Source organism: Gadus morhua, chromosome 8 (genome assembly GCF_902167405.1).
Source record: "Gadus morhua chromosome 8, gadMor3.0, whole genome shotgun sequence".
Classification (NCBI taxonomy): Eukaryota; Metazoa; Chordata; class Actinopteri; order Gadiformes; family Gadidae; genus Gadus; species Gadus morhua.
The window spans coordinates 4,531,808-4,558,117 of NC_044055.1; the positions used below are offsets into that span (position 1 = coordinate 4,531,808).

General features: G+C 43.1%; 2 protein-coding genes across 3 annotated transcripts; one reads left to right on the forward strand and one right to left on the reverse strand.

Annotated features, from left to right (window-relative positions):
- Nucleotides 1–342: 342 nt before the first annotated feature.
- LOC115548209 (uncharacterized) lies at nt 343–5,176 on the forward strand. 2 transcript variants are annotated; one of them, XM_030362682.1, is made up of 3 exons: nt 343–548; nt 799–869; nt 2,425–5,176. In XM_030362682.1, the coding sequence occupies exon 3, from the start codon at nt 2,636–2,638 to the stop codon at nt 4,355–4,357; it is 1,722 nt and encodes a 573-aa protein (XP_030218542.1). In that variant the 5' UTR covers nt 343–548; nt 799–869; nt 2,425–2,635; the 3' UTR covers nt 4,358–5,176. The 2 variants fall into 2 exon arrangements, with proteins under 2 accessions (XP_030218542.1, XP_030218541.1); XM_030362681.1 differs by lacking the exon at nt 343–548 and having other exon boundaries at nt 724–869.
- A 3,298-nt stretch (nt 5,177–8,474) lies between these two features.
- LOC115548205 (verrucotoxin subunit beta-like) lies at nt 8,475–18,420 on the reverse strand. Its single transcript, XM_030362673.1, has 3 exons — nt 18,382–18,420; nt 17,673–17,772; nt 8,475–10,910 (listed from the first exon to the last, which is right to left on the reverse strand). Exons 2-3 carry the CDS (start codon nt 17,770–17,772, stop codon nt 9,151–9,153), a joined length of 1,860 nt encoding a protein of 619 aa, XP_030218533.1. The 5' UTR covers nt 18,382–18,420; the 3' UTR covers nt 8,475–9,150.
- Between the last annotated feature and the right edge of the window lie 7,890 nt (nt 18,421–26,310).

Below are 26,310 nucleotides of genomic sequence, written 5' to 3' on the forward strand. Positions count from 1 at the left end.
AAGACGTGATAAAGATGAGGTAAAAGGAAGGCTATACTGAATTAAAGGCAATAGATGAGTTTTAAGATTTGATTTAGAAATGGCTACAGAGCTACAAGCTGTTCCATAGTTTAGGGGTAACAGCAGAAAATGCCATGTCTCCTCATTTGTGTTTAGTTTTGGGAACAGCCAGTGCAGGGCAGAGGATCTGAGACTTCTTATAGGAGTGTATTTGACTAGTTAGTCAGACAGGTACATGGGGGCTTTTCCATTTAAGCATTTCAATAAAATACAATTACATTAAATTTAGTCAGGCAAGCATTTGTCATAGAAATGCTACTGAGTAGGAAAATAAGCACCTTGAGGAAACGATATAAAACATGGCCAGGTCAAATTAAAAGAGTTGTTTCCTTATGGAGGGGATATTCTTTCAAGACAACAGTAATTTAGATAAGAAGATATTATTACATGGTTTATAGATCCAGAGAATCTACAGCTTTAAGAGGGGCGGTAGAGAGACGGAGCTCACATGCTTCCTGCTCTCAGGAGACACAGTCGGGACATCAAAGGTAGGACAGAAACATTCTCTGATCAGTTATATTGACACCTAATACAAAAAGGTTTTTGTGGTGCTGATATTGTGCACTCATTTGGATCGTAATCGAAAGGACGTTTCAGCCCCAAAACCAACGTTGGATGTAAAAAAAAAAAGAAGACGTTTTTTGCTGATGTTGACCGTCTGTGTTGTGGATTTTAATTCAAGTTGAATGTGATTTATATTATTACAAGTGCGGTATTTAACACAGAGTTTTTCATTAGGTCTACCAGGAGGTGTTCTGGCCTCTGTGTTAAAGGCTGAACCTGGACCTGGTCCAGACCGATACAACCAGGTGCGTTCACTTCATTGTACTGTAATGTCTTTAGGGCATTTAGGGCATGCTTTTTATGAACTCTGGATTAACTAGTGTGGATGCAAAGATAGCCACACTATTTTAATTAAGTTTTTTCATAAGGTATTAACAGTATCCATGAATACCTATATGTATGTGAATAGTTATCTTGTAACTCTCTAATCCTATAGTTTGAGGTAAAAATACCAAACCCCTACCCTAACGTTGACCACATATCAGTGCATTGCGCGTCTTCTTTTAGAGACCAACCATAGCAGACTTTTTTTTAAATGTATATTTATAATGAAAAGTGAAGGATTATAGCGATGTGTATATGTATATATATAAAATATATAACACATCTGTCAGGTTTCACCAAATGGCAGACGAGAACCCAATAGCACGACAAGGGAAAACAGTTCAGGTGAAGAAAGTGTTTATTCCTAGGGGCAGGCAACAGGGAAGGTCCAAAGTCCAAACAGGCAGGTCAATCCAGTAGGAGCAGGCAGAAGGAAGGTCCAAAGTCCAAAAGGGCAGGTCAATACACGGGCAGGCAGGTTCAGGATCAGAAGACGCGGGAGAGCTAGGGTTACACACTAGACAATCTGGCAGGGAATGTCTGGGAGGAGAGGACTGATATAGGGGGAGCACAGGTGACGGTGGTTGGTTAATTAGGAGAGATCAGGGTGGCAGGCAGGTGAATGGGAACAGCAGGTAATGCAGAGCAGGGGGGAGTGGCAGAGTCTGAAATGACATGTGTTAGTGTGGCAAAACAGGAAACAGACAAATGAAAAAACTACAGCCTTGCTGAAGTTGTGACAGCTTCCAATTATATAATGTGATACAGACTTTTATGTTTAGAGATTACTCATGTTGTTCTTGTGTCTCATTCAGGTATTAAAGTATCGCTGCTTATGCATGCATACGAATACTGCTAAATCGGTCTGGCATTTATGCCATAAAGAGATTTACAATAACAGACCGTTGTGTATGGGTTATTTTCAGCATTTGGCTGATCATCATCAACATTGGCATGAGGAACCAACAAGAATGGCCTTTCCAAATTAAAACATATAGGAGCTTCTGAAAAACTGAAAGCTCAGAAAATGCGAATTTTATACAGAAGGTTAACCTCAGTACAAATGAGGCGTTTTGAAGCTCTCAACTAGTGTCCCTTTACCAAACCAGCAGAGCACTGCGAGTATCTTCTGTTCAATACATTTTGTTCTCGAGGGAGTGAATGTACTACAAATGTTTTGAGATGGAATCATTACTAGACTGTGTTATCTTTGGAATATTGTGTCATGAAGTTATTTGGAATATGTGTCATTAAAGTAACGCAGTAAAGTAATGCATGTATCACTAGACAGCCAAATTTACAACCCTACACTGAGTATGACTTACACAAAACAACTTTGACCCAATAATTGTGATTTATTAAAACCCACACAGATTCATATATATATATATATATATATATATATATATATATATTTATATACGCATACGCAAGCAAAAGGAGGTTTTCCTGACATGTCTTGTGTTTCGTTTGCAGATCAAACCAGGAATATTTATACGAGAATCTCTCTTCAAATCAACAAAGAAGCAGTCAGATCTCTTCTGATCGAACCTGGTTAGCCAGTCAGGAAAGCCAGGAAACTGATTGTTGGCTTTCAGGCTTCCTCCTGTTATCTTCTCCAATCCTTAGAAAATCGTACAACTGTTTGATTCGTCAGAATTCTGAGAAGTTAACAAATTGGGCTACAATGATAAATACTTTGAAAGAAAAGTTTAGTTGGCCCCCCCCTAAGCGGTTGGCAGAAGCTGTTAAGAATGAAGGCAGGAAGACTAAAGGACCTTCAGGTACTCTGGACATTTACACTCTTCCTCTGAAAGCCCAGCCCATGAATGTAGAGGGATGCAAGCACTTCATATTTGGAAAAGACTCTGTGAAAAAGAACCGCACCATCATGGTTCTAGGAGCCACTGGGGCGGGCAAGTCCACCCTGGTCAACAGGATAATCAACTACATCTTGGGGGTCACATGGGAAGATACCTTTAGATTCAAGTTGGTAGACGAAGGCACGGCCAAGTCTCAGGCTCACAGCCAGACCTCTGAAGTCACCGTGTACAAGCTCAACCACCGAGAGGGCTTCCAGATCGACTACTCCCTGACTATTGTGGACACGCCGGGTTTTGGAGACACGGGGGGCATAGTGAAAGACAGGATGATTATAAGTCAGCTTCAAAGGCTTTTCTCAGCTGAACATGGAGTCAGCGACATCGATGCCATCTGCTTCGTGGCCCAAGCGTCTCTAGCTCGGCTTACACCAACACAGAAATACATCTTTGACTCAGTGCTCTCCATATTTGGCAAAGATGTGGCAGAGAACATCCGGATTTTAGTGACATTTGCAGATGGCCAACTCCCTTCGGTTCTCCAGGCCATCAAAGAATCTGAGGTCCCCTGTCCTAAAGAGAAAGATGGTTTACCAATTCACTTCAAATTCAATAACTCTGCCTTGTTTGCTGACAATAAGGTAACCGGTGCGAACAACACAGGTGATGACAATGATGATGATGATGATGATGATGAAGAAGAAGGCTTTGAGCAAAAGTTTTGGGCCATGGGAACCAGAAGCATGAAAAAATTATTTTCTGCTCTGAATGCTATTAATACCAAGAGTTTGACCTTAACCAAGGAGGTGCTCAGACAGAGAGCTCAGCTGGAGAACTCCATTGAGAATCTCCAGATTAAACTGAAATTGGGCTTAACTAAACTTGGGGAGATTGACCAAGAATGTACAATTCTCCAAAAACAAGAGATGGCGATCACAGCCAACGAGGCATTTGAGTATGAGGTCAGCGTAACAAGGCTTGTTAAAGTGAAAGCCAAAGAATCATCACTTAACTGTGAGAAATGTAATGTCACTTGCCACAAATCATGCAAGGTACAATTTGGTGCCATGTATTATTGTGAGGTCTTTAACTGGAGGGGTAACTGCGTTGAATGCAAAAGCAAGTGCCCTCTATCGGCGCATGTCCGTGAGGGTTTCTACTGGGGTTCCGAGACTGTGAAGGAGAAACGAACCTTCAAGGAGCTAAAAGAAAAGTATGAGATGGCCTCTAAGGCAGCAATGTCCATTGCCGACATCATCAAACAGATGGAGCTGGAGTACGCCCGCCTACACGAGGAGGTGGTCAGGCTGATGGAGCGCTCAGCCCAGTGTCTCAACACCCTGAAGGAGATCGCTCTGAAGCCCGATCCACTGTCAATGCCTGAATACATCGACGTGCTGATAGAGGCAGAGAAGTCAGAGGCCAAACCTGGCTACCTGGAGCGCATCAATAAACTCATGGAGCTGAAGAAAAAGGCCATTACCACTGGGAAGGTTGCTAGTGGGGCCACGGTAGTCGCGATGTGGGGGCAGGAAAGTCCAGCGGCTAGTACCTCTCCCAGCGCCAAAGGGACTGGGTCCATTCAATAACATGTGCTTTACATATCAAAGCTTTTGATTTGATTTAATCAAATGAGAGTGAGAATTAACATGGTAATGCAATTTATAGAAATTAGACATGTTTATAAAATAAAGTTACACTTTTTTCTGTTATTGGGTCCCCAATTGGCATAGTAAAATGCATAAAAACGCTGATATGTGAATTCATATTCCTAATTAACAGAGGATTGTTTGTTCAGCTCAGTTTCTGTGTGAGGAGCCCTCCACCCCTTTCCTCACTCGTAAACCTTGACCTGACCACTGCGATAACATTGAGTGTGACCCAATCAGTCTTGATTGCGATGTTTAAATTAGAAGATATGGAGTTTATTACCCTTATTTGGATTTTGTCTCTGTTGTTTTGTGTATTTTATAAGCTTGGCCGCTCTCCCGACTCCAGCTGAAACACTGAGTGTATTGACTCAATGCTTCTTTGTTCTAATTTTAAGGACTTAAAATGAATTGTTCAAATTCAGGTGCTGATGAATTTAAGACACGTATCAGCACATTGGATTATAGCTGTGATGTACTTGTGATACATGCATTCATTTTTATTTTGGTTTGTTCGTTTGTTGTGTTCTTTATCATTAGTTTGTAAATGAAGATTTTATGGCAATTCATGATGCATTCTTTATAAGTTTTGGTCTCGGGTAGAGACATATTTCTCCCTTGGGTCTCGAAGTGAGAGGTTTTGCAACCCCTGTATTAGAGGACAAGAACAAAGGCTCTAAAGAATATATTTCATGAAGTATAATCATGTTTGACACATTCCTGTTACCTAAAAGAGAATAAAGGATGAATACAATTATCTGTGATGACTTTAAGCCTTTTTATTTGATCATTATTATTATATTATTTTTATTATGACTAAAATATTTGCTTAAAATTATCCCGCAGGCTGTCCCTTATGGTCACTTTCAACAAGGTCAGTAAACCACTCCTCCAGTAGTCCGGTAACTTTTCAACCCCAGCGTCTTCGGTTGCTAAGCGACGTCAACGTCTTTGGCAGACTATTTCTCTGCTGATCAGCACTACGAATGCTGGTAACAAATAAATTGTAACAAGCCACACCATGTGAAGTTATTTTTTCGTTTTGGCAAGCAGCCGTGTAATAAGCGGGATAATGTATAGAACTTCGCCGGTCATTATCGGGAAAATAAGCCCCTTCAGGAGTAAGCACACCTTCGCTGCGCGCCGGTGTCCTGTTCGCCCTGTCGGGGCTTATTTTCCCGATAATGACCGGCGTTCCTTACATAATCCCTTAGTTATCATACGGCTCTTCTCAATGCTGTGAACTACTCCATTCACTTGCATGGGCCTTCCTAACGTTCAGCTGTCAATTATTTTTGTTTATTACACGGCTCTTCTCAATGCAGTGGAATGCTCAACGACTTTGGCGAACTATTTCGCTGCTGATCAACCCTACGAAGGATAACAAATACATTGGAAAAATACACACTGTGAAGTTATTTGTTTCGATCAGGCAAGTAGCCATTACTAATAATACCAATACTCCTTGGCTGGGATGATGAGGAATCAGACAATCAAGTCATTTTAGCCTGAATACATACATAGCACCAGAGCAGGTTGCTAGTAGCGGTATACTCTCTCTCGTTGCGTTGCGTGAATGACACGATGAAACCTTTGGCAGCCAGCCGTTTATTCTGGTTCTTGGTTATATCTGGTTATATTTTCAACAGGGTAAAATCACGGATGAGAATCCTTAAAATGGCAGCCTCTCCCAGCCAGGGTACACGTTGACTGAGGAGAGTCACGTGTGCCCAGTTAACGTCAAAATACCACACCCCCGCATTCCACTAGAGGGAGCTCTAACACTCCCACGACCACAGCCAGCGCAAGGGTCTCGCTGGCAATGGGAAGTGAAGAATCTACCAACCCCGCTACATTCCCCTGCACTGATTTCCACTTGCCCATTCAAAGAACAAACATACAAATGCTGTGAGAGACCCTGAAACAAACCATATCAGGCACAGAAAACAACAAACAAATACACAGTGAATAACAAAACAAAACAAAAATGCAGTACTGTTCATACCACAGGTGTAAAGCATTCCAGTCAGTGACCATCCCTGAAGAATTAGAATGAGGAAGGGCTGCAAAAAACCTTCCAACACCCATAGGAAAAAAAACATGCCCGTTTACATGTTAGGCTACCTGATACCACAACATTTACAAAGTAGGCTACGTAGAGGCACTCCTGCCACGCCCCCATATGCCTGGTCAAATCTGCCCACGCGCACGCTTCAAGGAAGGTAACCAATCACAACGGAGTGGGTTGGCAGGAGGTGGGTGATGGGGCGGAGAAGGACGAAACTGAGCGTTGACAGAGAATGCTGAAAGCGCCCAGATGAGAGGAAGAGTTTCCCGAAAATCTACATCGTTTTTTGTGTATGGTTAAACATGACTATCAATCATTATAACAACGTTTATAGGTCATAAAAGTTGAAAAAGCATAATAGGTCCCCTTTAAGTCTAACCATGCCACCACCTGCCCCCTTGACCATATCACTTCCTCGCTCCTCCCGGCCGTCTCGAGCGTCATCCTGCTATTTTTCACCGCCCTTATCAACTCCTCCCTCACTTCTGGCATTGTTCCAGCGTCTTTCAAGACTGCCAGAATAAAGCCTCTCCTCAAAAAACCGACCCTTGACTCCACAGACATCCATCCAGAACTAGAGACCGGTATCTCTTTCATTCATCCTCTCTAAAACACTGGAACATGCCATCGCTAACCAACTGTCCTATCTCTCAACAACCTGCTTAACCCTCACCAGTCAGGCTTCAAGAAGGCACACTCCACTGAGACGGCTCTCCTCGCGGTGACTGAGTCCCTCCGTGCTGCCAGAGCCTCGTCCCTCTGGTTCTCATTGTCCTCAACCTTTCATCAGCATTTGACACAGTGAACCACCAGATTCTCCTTGCCACTCTCGCTGAACTTGGCATTGCCGAATCTTCATTGTATTAATCTTTAATTCTCTTTTTTTAATTCTCATCTGTAATTCGCCTTTGTTCTTGTACTCCAAGGGATTCCAAACCTTTTCACTTCGAGACACAAAGGAGAAATATTTGTCTCCCCGGGATCCAAACTAAAAATAATGCATCATGAATTGCCATAACATATAGCCTACATTTATAAACTATTGATAAAGAAAACAACAAACCATGATGAATTTAAAAATAAAAAAAGTATTTATTTCATCATAAAAGTACATGACATCCATAATCCAATGTGCTGATGTGTGTGTGTGTGTGTGTGTGTGTGTGTTAAATTCATAAGAATTTGTACAATTATTTTGTTATTACTTGATTGTTATTACTTGCACTTGGTTCTATGAACATCTTTACTGTACCGAGAGCGATATATTGTTTCACTTCTTATGGCAAATGTACTTATTGTAAGTCTTTGGATAAAAGCATCTGGTAAATGTAAATGTGTAACCCTAGGGGTACTTTGGGGTACTGCATGTGGTACTCCGATTTTATTTTTTATATTTAAAAAAGGTTACCTATTTCTTCACCCTGAGCAAGTTTACATTTTTAAACTTATACAATAGAAAATCTAGAAAATGGAAAAGTGGTTGAAAAGTTAATCTGAAAACAAGGAGAAAGGAGATTCCATGAAAATGAAGGACTGTGTCCGGGCTAGATAAATGTTAGCGTCTGTTATAAAAAGTTACCACAAAACCCATCTCTGACTGTCGCCCCCTGCTGGTGGTTTCATGACCTCGTTAAAACGAACCAGAAGGGCAGGATAGCTAAACAAATGTTTAGGAATATACAATGGGCATTAATCATGTATAAAGGTTTAAAGTCAACACAGATCATTGTATTAATCTTTAATTCTCTTTTTTTAATTCTCATCTGTAATTCGCCTTTGTTCTTGTACTCCAACACAGGGATTCCAAACCTTTTCACTTCGAGACACAAAGGAGAAATATGTGTCTCCCCGGGATCCAAACTAAAAATAATGCATCATGAATTGCCATAACATATACATTTATAAACTATTGATAAAGAAAACAACAAACCATGAATTTAAAAATAATATAAGTATTTATTTCATCATAAAAGTACATGACATCCATAATCCAATGTGCTGATGTGTGTGTGTGTGTGTGTGTATGTGTTCAATTCACAAGAATTTGTACAATTAAACTGAAAAATTAGGACAAAGAAGTAAGTCAATATAGTCAAGTGTTTCAGCTGGAGTGGGGAGTGCGGCAAAGCATATAAACTCCTTATCTTTTAATTTAAGCATCGCTATCGAGACTGAGCGAATCGCAGAAGTCTCACTCAATATTACCTCAACCAGAGAGAGAGAACAGGTTGCTTACGAGAAAAGAGAGAGGGGGGGACGGGGGCTAAGCACACAGCATCTAAGCTAAACAAATGAGTGAAGCAAAGAAGAACGCTCCTCTATTTGAATAAGGAAAATTCACGTATCGTGTTTTTATGAAATATACTCAGCCAATACCCAGTTAAGAACTTATAAAAACAAAAGATGATTAATTTCTATGTATGTCATTAAATCAGAGATCAGCTTCAATATATTAAGGGTTAAGTGTGATTAAATGGACCCATTCCCTTTCCGGTAGGTATTAACCGCTGGACTACCCTGCCCCCACATCTAGAGCAGTTTATCTCCGCGGGCCACCAGCCCCATGGTGACCGCCTTCTCCCGCATGTGCTGTAGTTCCTTGATGTGGTCCTGGTAGCCAGGCCTGGCCTGTGACTTCTCTCTCTCTATCAGCAGGTCGATGTATTCAGGTGGTGAGAGTGGATTGGGCTTCATTCTCCTTCGGGGTGTTGAGACATTTGTCTGAACAAACAATTTGTCTCAAAACCTTACTGGATGGCAAGGTTTTAATTAAAGCTTCACCGGCTGGACTGTGGCCGACTGTGCAATTGGCTCTACACCTGAACCGATACTCTTCATTCATCTTCAAGCCGGACACTTTGACCTCTCCAGCCTGGCTCTCCATTTGTTGATGCCAAACATCGTCTCCATGGACACAGAACTCAACATTGTAGTGGGTGACAGTTGTCAACCCAAATCGTGGTGGGGAAATATTCAGTGTTACACTGTTATGGGTTATGTCACCTGGGATCATCTCTGGCTTCGAAGGTGGTTCAAAGTTGTCGTTGACTAAGGAGCCATCCTTGTAGAGGTGGAGAGTTGCACCTTTCTTTTCATCATCACTTATTGCAGTTGCTAGAAACCTGATGCTTTTGTTCTCCTTGTTGGCCTCTGCAAAATCTTTGAAGATCTTTATTTTCTCACATGTTATATTTGAGGAGAACCATGGTTCCTTTGCAACATTATAAGCACATGGCACGTCGTCTGGTTGGGTTTGATCCAAGTAGTTTGACAGAGCTGAAAGGTAAGGCTCTGGGGTTTCCAGGGAGGTAAAGACAAAGCACACAGCATGTGTGATATCTCCGCTGTGGATCTCATGGTACAGAGTGCTGCGACTAGTGACGATCGTCATGTTGGGCATTTTGTCAATCAGAGAGCTGATGATTTTGATTTCTGTGTCTTTGCATTCCATCCACTCATTCATTTCACCACTTTTGAAGGGAGAGGAATGACATTTTTTCAGGATCTTTGCGAGAACACTTTCCTCCTCTCCCCCTCCTCTGATCAATGGGAGTTTCCTTGCCACAATATTCTGGAAATCCAGTTTGTATTGAGAAACCAGCTCTTTGAAAGCCTTTAACTTTTTGTTTATCTGTGGGAATTGCTGGGCTGTTGTGGATCGCTTTGCATCGTTGCATCTCCTTTCCAGCTCGCTGAGGTCCTCCAGGACATTCTGAGCCTCCGTGACTAATCTATCGCTTATCTGTCTAACCAGTTCAGCAGCAGCAGAATCAAGAGTCTTCAGTGGCATTAACCAGACCTTCTGAGGCACGGCGTTCTCTCCGTTGGTTCCCAACATCTTAGGTAGGTTTTCATAGACTTCTATTGCCTCACTAAAAGACGCAGGGTGTTTCTCGAGGATAAAATCCCCATGGTACTTGCAGGAGAACTTTTCTGCCATGTTCCGATAACCTTGACCTTCTTTCTTCAAGGTGGATATTTTCTTGATCAGCCACTTTAGATTGCCCTCGATGTCTTGCCTATCTTCATTTTCTGACACATCAAGGTCAAACACAAAGAAGGCTTGTGCCCCATAAAGGATTCCTGTCACTACGTGTGTTGCTTGTCCTGACTCAAAAACATGTGGATGCTTCACATTACCTCTGCCAATGTGATTCATGGACAGCTGTTGGAACTTGGTGGTGGTTTTGTATTTTATTGTCACTCTAGCCTGATTTCTGGAAACCTTAGAATCGGAGAGATATTTAGCAGAGCCTCCGATCTGAATCAGTCCAAACAGAAAACTGGCTTTCAGTGAAGCCTCAACATTCAATGTAGAAGATTTGTCTTCGATGGAGTCAGATGCAACTATCTCAAAGACACTGTTGAGTTGGGGTCTTTCCTTTGCTTCTTTCTCTAAGGCTTCCCGGTCCCAAAGTGTCAGAGCTTAAGAAGAAGACAAAGAGAAAACAAATGAGAATCATAGCTCAGAGGAATACATAAAAAACGTATACATTTTGTTTATATATCAGCATATGGTTTCCTACTGATAGTAAGTAATTTTTCCTTAGAAGGCTGTAAGGTCACCCTTGAAAAAGAGATGTTGAATTTCAAAGTGGATACCTGGATAAATAAAGATTAAATAATGTCGCGTCAAATCAAAGCGCACTGGAAAATCATGCACAGAAACATTCACAATCTGAGCTCCAAGTCTCAGCTCCAAACCTCCGAACCTGCAGTGGGCAGAGAGAAAGTCAGTGCGTGTGAGAAACCAAGCCCCGCCCTGCACTTCCTGTGGCAGGCAATCACCTGTGCCGTGTTCCAATAGCCGTACTTCCATGAGTATACTTAAAGGAAGTACACTATCTGCACTATCCATACTCACTTGAGTAACGGTAATTTTTCAGATGTGAGTGCTGTTCCAAATCGAGTACTCTGTGGTGCACTTGCCGGAAATTACGATCACAACTGCCGCCGCGGCTCCTCCCCCGCAATAAACATCCCGCTTTGAACGGTGAACTCTTTACGCCTAGCAGCTATAAAAAGCTATAGAAACTATAAAAACTACAAAATGACTATTAATGCAGGCTGTATGGAAAATGCGCCGACTTTGGCTCAGCCTGGCTCCGCCTTTTCCGCTACGTAGCTAAGATGGCTGCCGTTGAGTACAGAGGGTGTCCTTCGATCCACACTTCACGATTAGCCCATTTTGAGTACGGCATCCGGGTCCTTGAAGTATACTTCTTTTCGCCGGATCTGAATTGGAACGTACTGCGTACTCAAATTTTGAGTATGCAGTACGGACAGTACGGGTATTGGAACACGGCCCTGCACACCTGCATGGGAGGAACATTTTGTGAGAGTGAAGTTGAGAACATAGGAAATCTTCCAGCAAACAATTAAAACAAAGAAAGACTCTCAGCTCATGATCAAAACACTGGAGACGCAACTGGTAGAGAAATTGACTTTCTTATTTAAATGAATATAAATATGTGAAATGTTGAAAAGGTATATTAAGGCATTGCATCAGTACTTAAGTTGGAGTAGTAGCCTGTGTGTGCCTGATCAGTTGTTGCATATTTAATTAACTTGAGTTGCATTGCAAAATGATAGTTTTTGAAATATCAGGCTTGATCTGAATGCTGACTGAAATTGTAAAGTAAAAGGCATCCTTATGTTTAAATGGAATCATATTTTGCTTGCTTGTGTTTGAAACCATTAATTATTTGTTGTGCTTTTGCAGGACTTTGTTGCTTATTTAACTGCAGAAGATGCAATGATTTGATTGGCAGTATCAAATGTGATGTGTTTAGTCTAAAACATATTATTTGATAATAATAATATAATAATCCTAATAATTTTCTTGTAATTTATCCTTGAAGGTTTTCAACCTAACAACCTAACTACAGCTTGGAGTAAGTGAGAAGCCTGACAAAAACTTAGCTTACAAAGAGAAGAAATATGCATCCACCCGGTCCACAAGAAAGGGCGGATGTGTTGTCTGTGGAGAGGAAAAACACAGAGAGAAGATTTTCTTTTGCAAACGGTTCAAAGAACTGAAGCCTAATGAAAAGCTGAGTGCAGTTGAGAAACTGGGAGCATGCAAAAAGTGCCTAGAATGTCATGATGATGATGGAGAGTGTAAAGATACTTACCTGTGTAAGAACTGGGACTGTAGAAGAGGGAGTTCTGCGGATCACCATTTCTTTCTTTGCCGGAGAGGAGACTCCAAGAGGAGTGGAACGGACAGACCACAAAGGTCAAGCGTGAGTAGGCACAAGCTTACAGACGACGAAGATAAATTTGTGTCTGAACTCCCCCCAGAGATGGTGGAAAAGTTTAGCCGAGCTTTCACCAACATCACTGCAAAAACTCACTGTGCTGACAAGCCAGGAGGGATGCGGTCAAGTGCACTGCAAGAGCTACCAGTCATTCTAATGCTGCTCGAGGAAACTGCCAATGCAGGACAGAAAATTGGAACTCTCATAGACTTAGCTTCAGACACCAACTACATCACCCACAGAGCTGCCAGAAGACTGAACTTGCGCAGTGAAAAGATCACTCTAGTCGTCCATGGGGTCGGAGGAATGGCCAAGAAAGTCAAGACCAAGAGGTATCTCCTCAGAGTGAGGGTCAAGACGCCCACAGGGACGGAAAGAGCCCATGAGCTTGTCTGCTATGCTTTGTAAGATATAGCCCAAGTGCACGAAGCAATCAGACCTCAGCAACTCAAGAAGGTTTTCCAAGAGACCAGCCTGGAAGACCTGCATAGACCAGAGTGCATTGAACTTCTTATCAGTCACCGTGAGGGAAGACTTGCTCCGCAGAGAGTGAAGGTGATCGGAGACCTTGTCTTATGGGAGGGGCCATTAGGAAAGACCATTGGAGGAGCACACCCAGATCTCTTTGAGGAATTGGAGATGGCTGCACACACATCTGGGACACACTTTGCCCGATCCATGAGAGCCACGGCAGTGAAGTACCAAGAGCTCACTGAAACAAAAGAATTCAAAGCTGAAACCAAAACCACTGTGGCCAACAGAATTTCTTGACTGGTGGAAATGGGACTGCATTGGAGCAGCTTGCGAGCCGAAGTGTGGAGGATGCAGATGCGGCAACTGTCAGCCAGGAGGCAAAGTAATTACACTTAGTGAAGAAAGGGAGCTGGAAATCATAAGAAAAGGCCTCACCTATGTTAAAGCAGACGCTCACAGCAATGAACTAGCCTGGTCCTACCGACCATCGTACTTCATTTCATTTGTACAGAAGGTCTGGAACTGCTCAATTGACAAACGTTCACTCAGTTCACTAAAATGATTGGATCTGCCCAGTGTCACTCTGGATCTGCCATAACCAATCGCATAGCGCTTCCTTCCTTGGGTTCCTTGGGTTGGCTTCGAGCTGGATCGCTCAGGCCAAGATATCGAGTATCTCCACCGCCAACGTTCCCGTAATAGTAGATAGCAATTATTGACTCTTGCTACCAGCCCACTCCAACAGAGAGTTTCCGTTTGCCCCAGTGTAGCCAGGGGTAGGAGGAGTGTCGGGAACAGAATGGAGAAAGCTATCAAGTGCTGCCTTAATATTGTCAAGGGTTGGAATCGACTTGATGTCTGGTGGTACAGCATTGTACAGTGCAGAGGCTGTCGATGAGAAGGAATGGAATCTCATTGTATTAATGCTGCTGTACTTGGAGCTGCCAAGAGGTCGCAAACATGTAACACCTCGCCTTTGTGAATGTTGGAAGACGATGTTAACATTGTTGGGGATCACTTCGTGGTAGATCTTCCAGACGAGAATCACGATGTATCTCTCGCGGCGGCGCTGCAGGGAGTAGAGGTCGAGCTGCTTGAGTCGATCCCAGTAGCTGAGGTTTGTGTAGCCCGCTATTTTGGCAGTGAATGAGCGTTGGATAGACTCAACCATGATGATATCGCAGAGCAGGTGGGGAGACCAGAGAGCACAGCAGTATTCGATGATGGAGCGAACGTATGTTTTGTAGAGCAACATCATAGTGTCTCTGTCTCTGACTGAAAAGGTCCTTAATACCCAGCCAGCTTTGCCAGAGGCTTCGGTTGACTTTTTGGAGATGTGCTGGCGCCATCGGAGATCCTTGTCGATGTACACACCAAGGTCTTTTACAACGTCGTCTGAGGATATTGATTTCCCAGATGGTAAAAGGTAGGGGTGCTTCAGATCCTGGTTTTTACCGTGTTGTAAAAGTTGGAACTTGTTTTCGTTTAGTTCCATGTTGTTGTTGTTAGCCCAACGAACTACCGCATGCAGATCTTCTTGAAGAAGCTGGCAGTCTGACGGGGAGCTGATATTCTTGATATTCTTGTGCAGCTTAGAATCGTCTGCTTGGTCGTGACGTATGTCATGCGACGGGACCAGCTCCTTCACCACTAACGGAGCCAGCTGGAAAATCAAACTTTTCCCGAACCCGGTGGGGAGAAGCGCCACAACATCATGGCCACCAACAAAACTCAGCAAAGCTTGTTCTTGCTCCGGCTTTAATTTATCGATTTTTGGCAGCGATCCCACAACAGACCGAATAGCTTCTCTCGTATCCTTCTTCATTGTCTCCCTCTGACTACAACTGAAACTGGTGCGCGACCTAGACGTCATCGTTCTCAGCCACTCCCTCTGTTAGCTTAGTGGGCCGCCAAAATTCTGGCTTCCAAGGAACGTATTCATATTAAGCAGACCCAGACCTAGTACTGAAGTGAAATGAAAATTGAGCGGAAGTAGGTAGTTGGGCGGTGCCAGGCTAGCAGTGAACCACACTGGGACACAAAATATAGATTGAGGATCCAATTTCTCTACCCAACAATAGGAGCGGAGTGGATGCCACTTTTCTGAGAACAGAGAAGCAACTCAAAGAACCAGAGTGGAGAGTGGCATATACAAGTCCTTTCGGTGGAAAGGAGAGCAGCCAAGAAACTCACCAAAGAGATTATTGTCAACTGGAGGGGGCAAGTATGGTCCGTCAGCCACCTGGTGGCGACAAACCCACATTCTGTCAACGCCTGTGCGTCTGGAATGGAACACCAGCCAGCAGTTCAGGGGAGTCAGCATGAACGATCTTCTGCTGAAGGGGCCTGATGTCCTCAACCCGATTTGAGCAGTGCTACTCAGGTTCAGAAGAGGCGTGCATGCCACACTCGGCGACATCAAAAAGATGTATAATTCCGTCTGGTTGGAAGACCGGGAAATGCATCTCCACAGATTTGTGGAGGTGTGAACACCTGCACACCTGCATAAGAGGAAAAAAAATTGTGAAAATTGTGAGAGAAGTTGAGAACATAGGAAATCTTCCAGCAAACAATTAAAACAAAGAAGGACGCTCAGCTCATGATCAAAACACTGGAGACGCAACTGGTAGAGAAATTGACTTCTTATTTAAATTAATATAAATGTGAAATGTTGAAAAGGTATATTAAGGCATTGCATCAGTACTGAAGTTGGAGAAGTAGCCTGTTTGTGCCTGATCAGTTGTTGCATATTTAATTAACTTGAGTTGCATTGCAAAATGATAGTTCGTAAAATATCAGGCTTGATCTGAATGCTGACTGAAATTGTAGAGTAAAAGGCATCCTAATGTTTAAATGGAATCATATTTTGCTTGCTTATGTTTGAAACTTTTAATTATTTGATGTGCTTTTGCAGGACTTTGTTGCTTATTTAACTGCAGAAGATGCAATGATTTGATTGGCAGTATCAAATGTGATGTGTTTAGTCTAAAACATATTATTTGATAATAATACAATGTCTCCTTTTTCTTGTAATTTATCCTTGAAGGTTTTTAACCTAACAACCTAACTACACTATGCTATATGCACTTCACTTCTAAATAAAGAAGAAAAGGAAGAGAATTTGAGTTGTCCTTTGCGTCATTCCAAGAATTTGATCAAGCAGTTTTTCAAGTTCGGGCAAGAGCTGAGCACCAAAACCTAACATAACTTGAATGTGCGATGATATAGGCTGGTCTATATTCTGAACACATCACGGCATTAACTCACACTAATACTTTACACTAGAATCCAAATCACATGTATTGAATATGGAAGAGTGTTGGTCTTTCAGAACTTGTTCTGCTGTCTTGCTGATGAGGGAAGCCATCCTCTGGTTTGTTTCTACACAGGTTGGTTTATCTGGTTATAAAAATACATGTTTTTGTAGGCATTCAGGCTTGTCTTATAAATGAGTTGTAAATGAGTATGAGGTTTGTAAAATGTAAATTAGGTAGAATTATCTTGGTCAGCATCCTATGCGTTTCCAATGTCTTTGTCACAGTATGTTATCTCAGTCTGCTGGAATGAAGGGGCTTCCATGTTAAATGCATGCTGGCACCCCATATTTGCAGGCTGACCAACTGTGATAGCTTCAGCGAGGGACCAGGCAAGCTACTGCTGAATTAAATCAGCCTCAATGCTCGGCTATACCAAGAAGTTTCAAGTCTTTTAACTTTAAGGTTACGACATTACATTTACATTTAGGGCATTTAGCAGACGCTTTAATCCAAAGCGACTTACAATAAGTACATTTGTCATAAGTAGTGCATCAATATATCGCTGTCGGTACAGAAAGGATGTTCATAGAACCAAGTGCAAGTACCACAATCGCTCGGTCAATCAATTCCCTGTGTTACAGCCATGATAGCAGCTACTGCAGTTGCTAGACAGTTAAGTACTACAATACAATACAATACAATACAATACAATACAATACAATACAATAAAATACAGTGTACAGTAGGGCTGCACGATTATTGCCAAAATGATTATCACGATTATTTTGATCAATATTGATATCAAGATTATTTACCACGATTATTCATTGAAAAAAAAATCTTTCGAATTTCTACCACCCCCTTGTGGTAGGAGCCACACACTGTGCTCAGCGGCAAATTACCACCAGGCCACGCCAATGCATATTCTCTAATTAAAATGATTAATTAATCTCTTCTGAACAATTAGGCCTTTGAAGTGAACCTATGTGATATGGTCATTACTGAAAAGCAAATGTTTTTTTCCAGGTCTATTGCAGCTAATATAAGCTAATATTCATAATAATAACATCCATAATAACATTTGGCCAGAGCCATCGATTTCACCCCAAAAAGAAATCGCACACAAATTAAAATAACAACAATAACAGATATTGTGTCTTGTCCGTTAGACTGGGGACTCTGTACATCATATTTACCGGGGATCAGTGTGTCGTTGCGACAGTCGTAGAGCATCCCCAGACTGAAGGGCCGGCCCAGTGCAGCCAGCACTACGGTCTTACCACCCTCCAAGGCCATCTGAAAACACTCACATTATAACGCTGTGACATACATTCACACACTCACACTAACAGACCACATATATTATTGGAGCCTATGGAGGCGTCCGGATCATGCAAGGAGCCATTCAGAAACCCAGACGCTCGAGGCCACAAAAACAAGTATAATTCCCGCACATAGCCAAAAGGGACCAACACCAAGAATTAAAGTCATAACACATAGTCCACGGGGCCAGAACGATCTAGGAAACGCATCTATCAGATGTCTTACTAAGCGTATCTCAACGTTTGTCCATACAATTCTTCTCTTTTTGCTTCATAGATATCATAACAAACCTTTACCAAATAAAGTAAGTTACAAGCGATCCTGACTGCGACATTTTTCCAAACGAACACGGCAACGCAAAGTTTATTTAAAATGAGTATAGTAATAAGTTACTCTAAAGAAAATGGTGCAATTCACGCAGATAAATTATGAATAATTAAATGTATATTTAATTTCAGGTTGAAATTGTATGTAGGCTGAAGCTGCTGTTAGGCCTACTATAATACTGATAGGTTCATAAAATTCATCGGTTTGTAGTAATAACAATAATAGCTAGATGCATTGGTCAGGCGGTATACTCACGGCTGAGATGTCGCAGTCGGTTCTCAGAGACAGGCGACAGCAACCTCCACTTTTTTTATACACTCGCTCTCGCTCTCTCTCTCTCTCTCTCTCTCTCTCTCGAAGGCGAACCTGCCTCCGCCCCAGAAGTTAACCCTTTACTCACCAGCAACTGTAATAAAATGACAGTTGCACAGCAGGACAATCCAAATTTCCATGACTCAAGTCTATATTAAACATCTATGTTTATAAATGTGTGTGTGTTATACATTAAGAATGAGAAGATATACTTTATAATCTATCCCCTTGGATAAATCATCATCTGTATTGAACCCATCCTTACACAGAGGACACTCTGTTTGTAATCAGTAGCCGCGTTTACATGGCACATCTGATCCACATAGATTTCTATGCGGCATAGATCTGTTCCTAAAATGTGATCCGAATGTACTGTATACATGGCAGTAACAAAAGTGTCCGTTCTGTCTCTCGCGCACACCTGACACATCTCTGGACCGGCAGCGACATAATGGATGTCTTATTTTACATTTATACATACCAATATCCATTTGTGTGTGCATTGAAATGGATTTGTGAGAAGAGAGTCATTTATATATAGATCACAAAATACATTTGTGAACCCTTCTCTTTGCATTCACTATTAATGAGACTGTACTGACCCCATAGAAGTACTGGTGGCGCTTGCATGCTATTCAGCTATGAGTACATAGCTGTACATTATAATATTGGTTGTTTATATTATCGGTTGTAGCAGCTATATTTTATTTTTGACTAATTACCCCTCCCTGTTTAAAGCAAGTTATATGAATTGTAATGATTTATAATTATCATAGCCTACATCTTTATTATGTTTATATATAGCCTATAGGAATTATTATCATAATTTTTGTGATTATTTTCCCTACTACTACTTATCTAGTGAGATTTTATTCCATGAGAAATAGTATAATTATCTTCCCTTTTAATTTTTGTGTAACAATATAAAAGATAGAGGTATATAAATTCTCTCTTCATTGCTGTGTCATCGTTAGTCCTCATCAGTCACCCTAAACTATGAATGAATGCCGAAACATTGGTCAAAATAGAAATGTTGATCTAATATTTTGTTTGTCAGTAACTTGAATCGGTTGGGTGTGCGTCATCCTTATTTTCATTGTGTAGCCAGGTCCATTACCACACTCCAGTCTAATGCAGATTTCAGGGTGCGTGGTGATGGATGATTTAACCTGTGCACATTGATTGCCAGAGTAGAGGTTGAAAAGGTGACCAGACGTCTTATTTGATCAATGAAGTCTATTGAACTACAAGAGTAGTTACATAAACTGAATCACATGCCACACCTAAAGAATAACTGGTTATTCTGACCCCCACTATTTTCAACCCATCTACTTGTGGCTTCTTCCTTCTACCTAACGCCATTTCCCAGAAACCAACTTGGGCGGAGTGAAACTGGTTTTGAATGCGGATGTTTTTACCTGTCATTGTTCACCCCTCTCACTTAACGCTTCTCGGTTTACCCTGACTAGGCCCGCCCATTAGGTTGGAAATCTGGATGTTTTACAGAGGTAATCAATGAGACAGGACCCGCTTTGATTTATCAGGCTGGTGTCATTATCTCCAGAAATGTAAATAATTTCTGGTGAAGCAGTTATGGGGTTAATGTGCTGCATTCAAGATAAATCTCCAACAAAGTTGCTCAAAACATTGCATCAAAGTTGTCGACCTCTATATCTTCATCAAAGTCTTCAAGTTCATCAGCTTTGTCACATACAGATAGATCTATTGTCAGCAAACAGAGCAGAGTTGTTGAATTTGAAGTGCACTGACATGGAACTTTGGTAGCGTTGATCCTCTCTAGAACAGGAGGATGCTGACCGTCTGCAAATGTGTCAAGCATGCAAATGTTCTCTGACGTATAATACGTTGGCAGACATTATTAACTACTCTTGTGAGCTAAGTTCAATAGACTTCAATGATCAAATAAGATGTCTGGTCACCTTTTCTACTTCTACCACGGTGCCAATTCTTCCCACTCAGATAGACCCTGCACTGCCTGATGGTGTAGCTTTCGCTAGGGAGGAAAGAGAGAAGAGGAGGTCAGACGCTGAAAACTACAACTGTCGTCACCGTGTCAAAGCTCTCAGTGCTCTGACGGCTGGAGAACGGGTAAGGGTAACTGACACAAAGGCATCAGGAACTGTGCTTCAGAACCATTCCACTCCAAGGTCCTACTTGGTGGATCTACCCCAGGGGGTGGTGAGACGCAACCGCAGTCACCTGATACCTCTACATACACCTACAAAAGACAGAGGTTTTATAATACCAGAGACAACTCCTGAGCTGGCTCCTGTGATACCTGCTGTGACAACGCATGTTCCACCTACAGAGACTCCCACTCTCAGAACCAGGTCTGGGAGAGCTATAGTTGCACCTGGTAGACTTAACCTGTGATCTAAAAAAAAAGAAGGAAGGAAGGAAATACTGTGTTACTGTGTACTGTTCGTGTTCTAGCTTTGTACACTGGGGAGTATTTCGAGTTTAACAGTATTTTATTTTGTTGTTAAAACAATCTGCCTTTATTTACTTTGGTCTTCCTTACAGGGCTCAGATAGTGACAGACCTTTCAACAAAGAGGCTGAATAATCCTCTAAGGTCTGATGAGACAAAGGCAGTCTACCCTTTGTTCTCTAGAAAGGGGAGATGTGGTATTATTGCACTTTAGTTCATAATAATAATAACGTGATAGGAACCTATGTGTTGGGAAAAGGTTTAGCGGGATTTACGGGAAGTGTTGATCACGTGATACTGGGGATGCTGCGAGTCATTCAATAAAGTGGTAGCCGGTTAACAGTGAACTTGCGTGTGTTATTATTCAGCAAACATAACAGTAACGAGGGCCCCAGATTTGGCTGTCTTGTATGCAGCTGTTTACAGTAATCCTATAACTGATATTTTGCCTGCTAGACTTAAGGATAATTTGTGCATACGTTACTAAAAATACCTTTAAAATTGCGGCCAATATGTTACTGTTCATGACAGCATGTTCATTCTTTATTGTTGTAACAATGAAAACGTCTTCTAGGTCACATTAAGTGACTATAATGGTAATCTAATGTTTTTAACGATACATCACCCTAACATTTCTGTTGTATTTGATTGTTTTCATACCTATGGCATAATAATGAATTCCAAAAGATTAAGCCCCTTATCAGCGGGCCTGGTCAGGGTTAACTGAGATGGGAAAACCATGACAGGTAAAAACATCCGCATTCCAAGCCAGTTTCACCCCGCCCAAGTTGTTTTCTGAGAAATGGCCTGACAGGTAGAAACAAGAAGCCACAAGTAGATGATTGATTTCCGGTTTTATTGCTCTGTTTCTCCCAGAGCACTCTGGATTCGTAAGTTCAGAGGCGACAGACCGATTGATGGACGAAACACCTCCGGGACCGGACGAAATGGTCCGTATCCGTGTTTACCGTAGGGTGTGAATGGGCCAAAGGCCCACCCTACGGTAGGATAGAGTCAAAAGTCAGACCATTCGCGAAAATAGATAGAGTAGTATAATATCTGATATGTATATATACTGTATATATAATATATTGAATTTAACGTTTTATACTTATATCAAACTACATACCTGACCTTTTTATTTTATTGTTCCCCTGCTTTGGCAATGAGTTGTAACTGGTCATTTAACAACATTTTGAGGAGATAATCTGCGGGTTGGTGAGGGGTGTCACATGCCGCAGCCGCCTAGGCCTACACTTTTTGCACATTTTTTGCAGATTTCGAACGACACAAAGCAAAATCATCTCTACAGATGTCATGTTTGCGATTGTCCATGCCGTTAACTTTTGAAACGACAGTCACTGCCCTCTAGAGGACTTATTGTGTGGCATCCATAACGACGCTGAAACCAGATGGAGGTATGAAGGGCAGTTCCGGAGGCTACGTTTGGGGCGGATCCGGAGGTAGGAATCGGCCTTTAGTGGGATGGATTGCCTTAAAGCGGGCCAACCAGTAGGAGGTAACGGTGAGGAGGCCAGCGACGTAGGCACAGCCGTTCAGGAGGCTGGTGACGTAGACTGAACCTTTCCAGGTTCTGGTGACGTAGGCTTGGGGACAGGAAAGAGGAATGGACAAATGACTGGCGGCTCGAGAGTTGGCTGAGGCTCAACTCATGATCTGGCGGGGGGGGGGGGGCGACTCGGGTTCTAGGTCTTCTGGCTGCACAATGACGTTGACGTCCAACAGGGTTTCTGGGACTTCAGGCAGAGCGTCGGCAGGGTGGCCGACAAGGGGATCACCCTGACATTCTGTGCCAAGTAGCACCAGCTGACCAAGCTGCGATAGGAGCAAAACCTGTAAGGCCTGTATGGAGAGGATGTAGTACCAATCCTGTTGAAAGCCGCGTTTATTCTCTACAGGGATAGTTCTGTGAAGTAGTTGAATAAAGACAGTTGTATCACATTTCATAAAAAACTAGTGCTGTCAGTTTAACGCGTTATTACCGGCGTTAACGCAAACCAATTTTAACGGCGAAAAAAAAAAAAAATGAACACACGATTAACACTCTTTTGGCTTGGCAAAAGTAGTTTTTTTCACCTGCTGTCTAGCAACAACTAGTCGCGTTAGAAAAACTACAACACCATACCGGATCTAGCAACACCGGAAACAAAACAACAAGTACGCCGCACAAACTTGTTGGGGCAAGCACGGATATTGAGCGGGTGAAAAACTCCTTTAAAGTGTGTGTGTGTTTGCGTGTCACTCTGTTCAAGCCTGCAGAGAGTTCAATGTTGTCATTAGCTGTTACGTCTTTCTGACCAATCGCAGTTCAAGGTCCACCTGGGCTGTACCACTTCGGGAGGGGCCGCTCAGTTACTCCCCTGTAGACATGACAACTTGGTTGCGACGTTGACAGTTTGTTAGTGTTGCGGCTGTGTTGAGTGAGTGAAAGGTTGCGGGCACACAGCTCAGGCTGCTGGAAGGTGCTGCAAGGAACTTTTATAAACACAATATTGTTATCCCGCAGTAATCACCCCGACAGCCGCGAAACGCTAACGGCCCAGCGAAAATTCTCCCGACTCTCCCATTACCACTCCACCACCGTGTGTGTGCGTGTGTGTGGGCGTTATTCAATAGCCACTGGAGGACACTGGGTCGACCATCTCCCTGGTGCGTCCGGGCGTTTTTCCGGGTACCACCGGCGCACTCTCGGGGGGGGTGGACGGCTTGGTGGGTGACCGGGAGGTGATGCATGAGTTTTGGCTCGCCGACATCATCGGACTGGACCTGCTAACCCGCTGGGGTGCCAGGGTTGACATGGCTGGAGCAGCCATCACCGTGGGCACAGAGAATGTGGCACTCCAGTCCGGACGGGGAGGCGGCCGGCGGAGTAGTCGGCGGGCTATGGCCCGGAGGCCTCGGCCTCTGCCCGGTCCCTGCGCTCCCCACAGCCCTGTGTCTGCCTCCTTTCCTTCCCCCGAGACCGCCGAGGCCGTTAATGCGCTTTGGCTGCGCAGTGGAGTTGGGCTCGACGTGCAGCAGAGTCTGCAGCTGAGGCTGTTACTCGAGGAGTATGTGGACCTTTTCGCGATTCGGGACGAGGACTGCAGGCGGACAGGGCTGGTGCAGCATGACATCGACACCGGCTCTGCTCGGCCCATCCGCCTGCGGCCCCACCGATTAGCACTAGCCAAACGCCAGGCAGCGCAGGACAAGGTCCGCGAGATGGCTGCCGGGGGGTTAATTGAGTCTTCGTCCAGTCCATGGGCGGCTCCGGCCGTCCTGGTTTGGAAGAAGGATGGTAGCTGGAGGTTCTGCGTGGACTACCGGCGCCTCAACAAGGTCACGCGGAAGGACTCATACCCGCTGCCACGGATCGACGACACCCCGGACTACATCGGGGGTTCTAGCTGGTTCAGCTCCCTGGACCTGCATAGCGGTTACTGGCAAGTGGAGTTGGCGCCCGAGGCCAGACATAAGACCAATGTAATAACTTTTTGAGTGACTAACCCTGCTAACCCATGTGTTGACACATTTTGTATACGATAGACAGGGTGTTCTTCTGAGAGTGGACGGTTGCTTCAGGAACACGGACAGAGACTCTGTTTAGCTGTCAGGCCCCGAGATCTTTTAGTCCCCGTTCCCCATATTTGAAGTCCTCTACTTCACCTCATGTTGTAGTTCTCCTCCCTAGAATTGTATGGAAGTTAGAACCTTTGAGGGTATTTTGGTTCGACCTGCCCTGACGAGGCCTGTACCAATTTCGGTGGTCAGCTTTGTAGTTTTGAAAACTGTGCATATAGAAATTTGGAAAGGGGGAGCAACAGTACATTTATTTATAATAAAGTGAAAAGTTATTTGGGAATGGATGCGGCAAGATAGGATTGTGAATGAAGGGACAGAAGGATCTTTTTGTGTTTGAGAGATAGTTATTAGGCCTCGTTCCATGATGGGGAGTTGAGGATGTTGCATTCCAGGCTTATCTGTTAACGGTCCTAGGTGCTGCTTGACCCTAAGGGGAGTGAGGAAGGTTGAGAGAGAGAGAACACATTTCCCCCCCATTTGTCGACCTACACCATTCATGCAGAACAGAGAGACACACTAACACACAGTACGGAGAAAGGAAAAAAGAGTGTGTTCAACTGAAAGAGTGTGGTGGCCATATGCCATAATACCACATATCCAAGGAATGCAGGTAGAGCTCTGTTGAGTTTTCAGGCTTTGATAAATTTGTAGTTCCCCGTCTGCCTTGTTTGAAGTTCTTTGTAGTCTCTGTCAATAGGTTTCACCTGAACAACCCCTCTGCTGGCCGAGAAAAGGAACTACCACTGGTTTCTCCCACACCCAGCCCCCGGAGCACGCGCGCTTCAAGGCGTTATGGCCGCACCCAATGTGGGAGGGAGACACGCAGAGAGAGAGAGAAGCCACATTCCACCCTTATCTGTTGTCTTGCACCAAACAGCACCCCGTACTGAGGAGGGAGATAGAGCGTGTTCTCCTGAAGGAGGGAGAGAATATTTCAACCCGATCAGCATCTAAAATGTGTGCTGGCCATAGAGCCGGATCAGTTGGAGGGGGCACATACGTCTCTACAATGTCACTTGCTGATGGCCTCAGTGACAGGACTCACTCTGCCGGTGGTTGTGGGCTGGGTTGTATCTGTACCTGAACTAGTAGTTGATGGTTGTTGGTCAGGGCTGGGTGCTATTGTAGAGTCTGCAGAGATTGGTGGTTGATGATGTGTGCTTGAACTGCTGGTGGATGGTTGATCATCTAAATCTTCCTCCTGGTCTTGAGGAACTCCTTGCACATATCTAACAGACCTGCTAACTCCTCAGAGGAAAAAAGGTGACAGTGTCACAGGGGGATTTTTTTTTTGTTGTAATATACAAATGACACTACTCTAAGCGTGACTTAATAAAACTCTTTATCAAAAATCAATGTCAATAAAAAATTAGGCTTATAAAAAATATTTTATTTACAACTGTCACCATTTTTTTTTTTGTCTATTATTGGAGAGACAAAAAATAATTATTATTCTGTGAAGTTGATGAATTGTCACTTTTAGGTTTTCTACCCAGTTACCAAAAAAATAAACATTTGGAATAGTATGCGATGTGGCAAGCACATGGTTTGCATGTGTTACTTAATCTAAAATAATCTAAAATACAAGAAAACACAAAAACCTACATTCAACCAGTGAGGTATGGCCCCTCGAGGTACCACCTCCATGCCAGGGCGCCCTGAATTTATGTTTATTAACAGCTCCTCCACCGGGGTCAAGACAATTTGAGGGCCAGATCCAGTCTGCCGACTGTCGGCCTATTCACGATTTGCTTAAAAAAATGGCTAATTTAAATTTATACCAATACGATGGTGGCAAAAGCTTACCAGTTTTTATGTTTTTTATACTTCATTTCT

Bases quoted from the DNA above. Each gene is read 5' to 3' on its own strand.
- LOC115548205 (XM_030362673.1), bottom strand. From the start codon at position 17,772: ATGGCCTTGGAGGGTGGTAAGACCGTAGTGCTGGCTGCACTGGGCCGG. The intron at 10,911-17,672 runs GTAAATATGATG...CTTCTTCTTAAG, and splicing joins CAACGACACACTGATCCCCG to CTCTGACACTTTGGGACCGG.
- LOC115548209 (XM_030362682.1), top strand. From the start codon at position 2,636: ATGATAAATACTTTGAAAGAAAAGTTTAGTTGGCCCCCCCCTAAGCGG.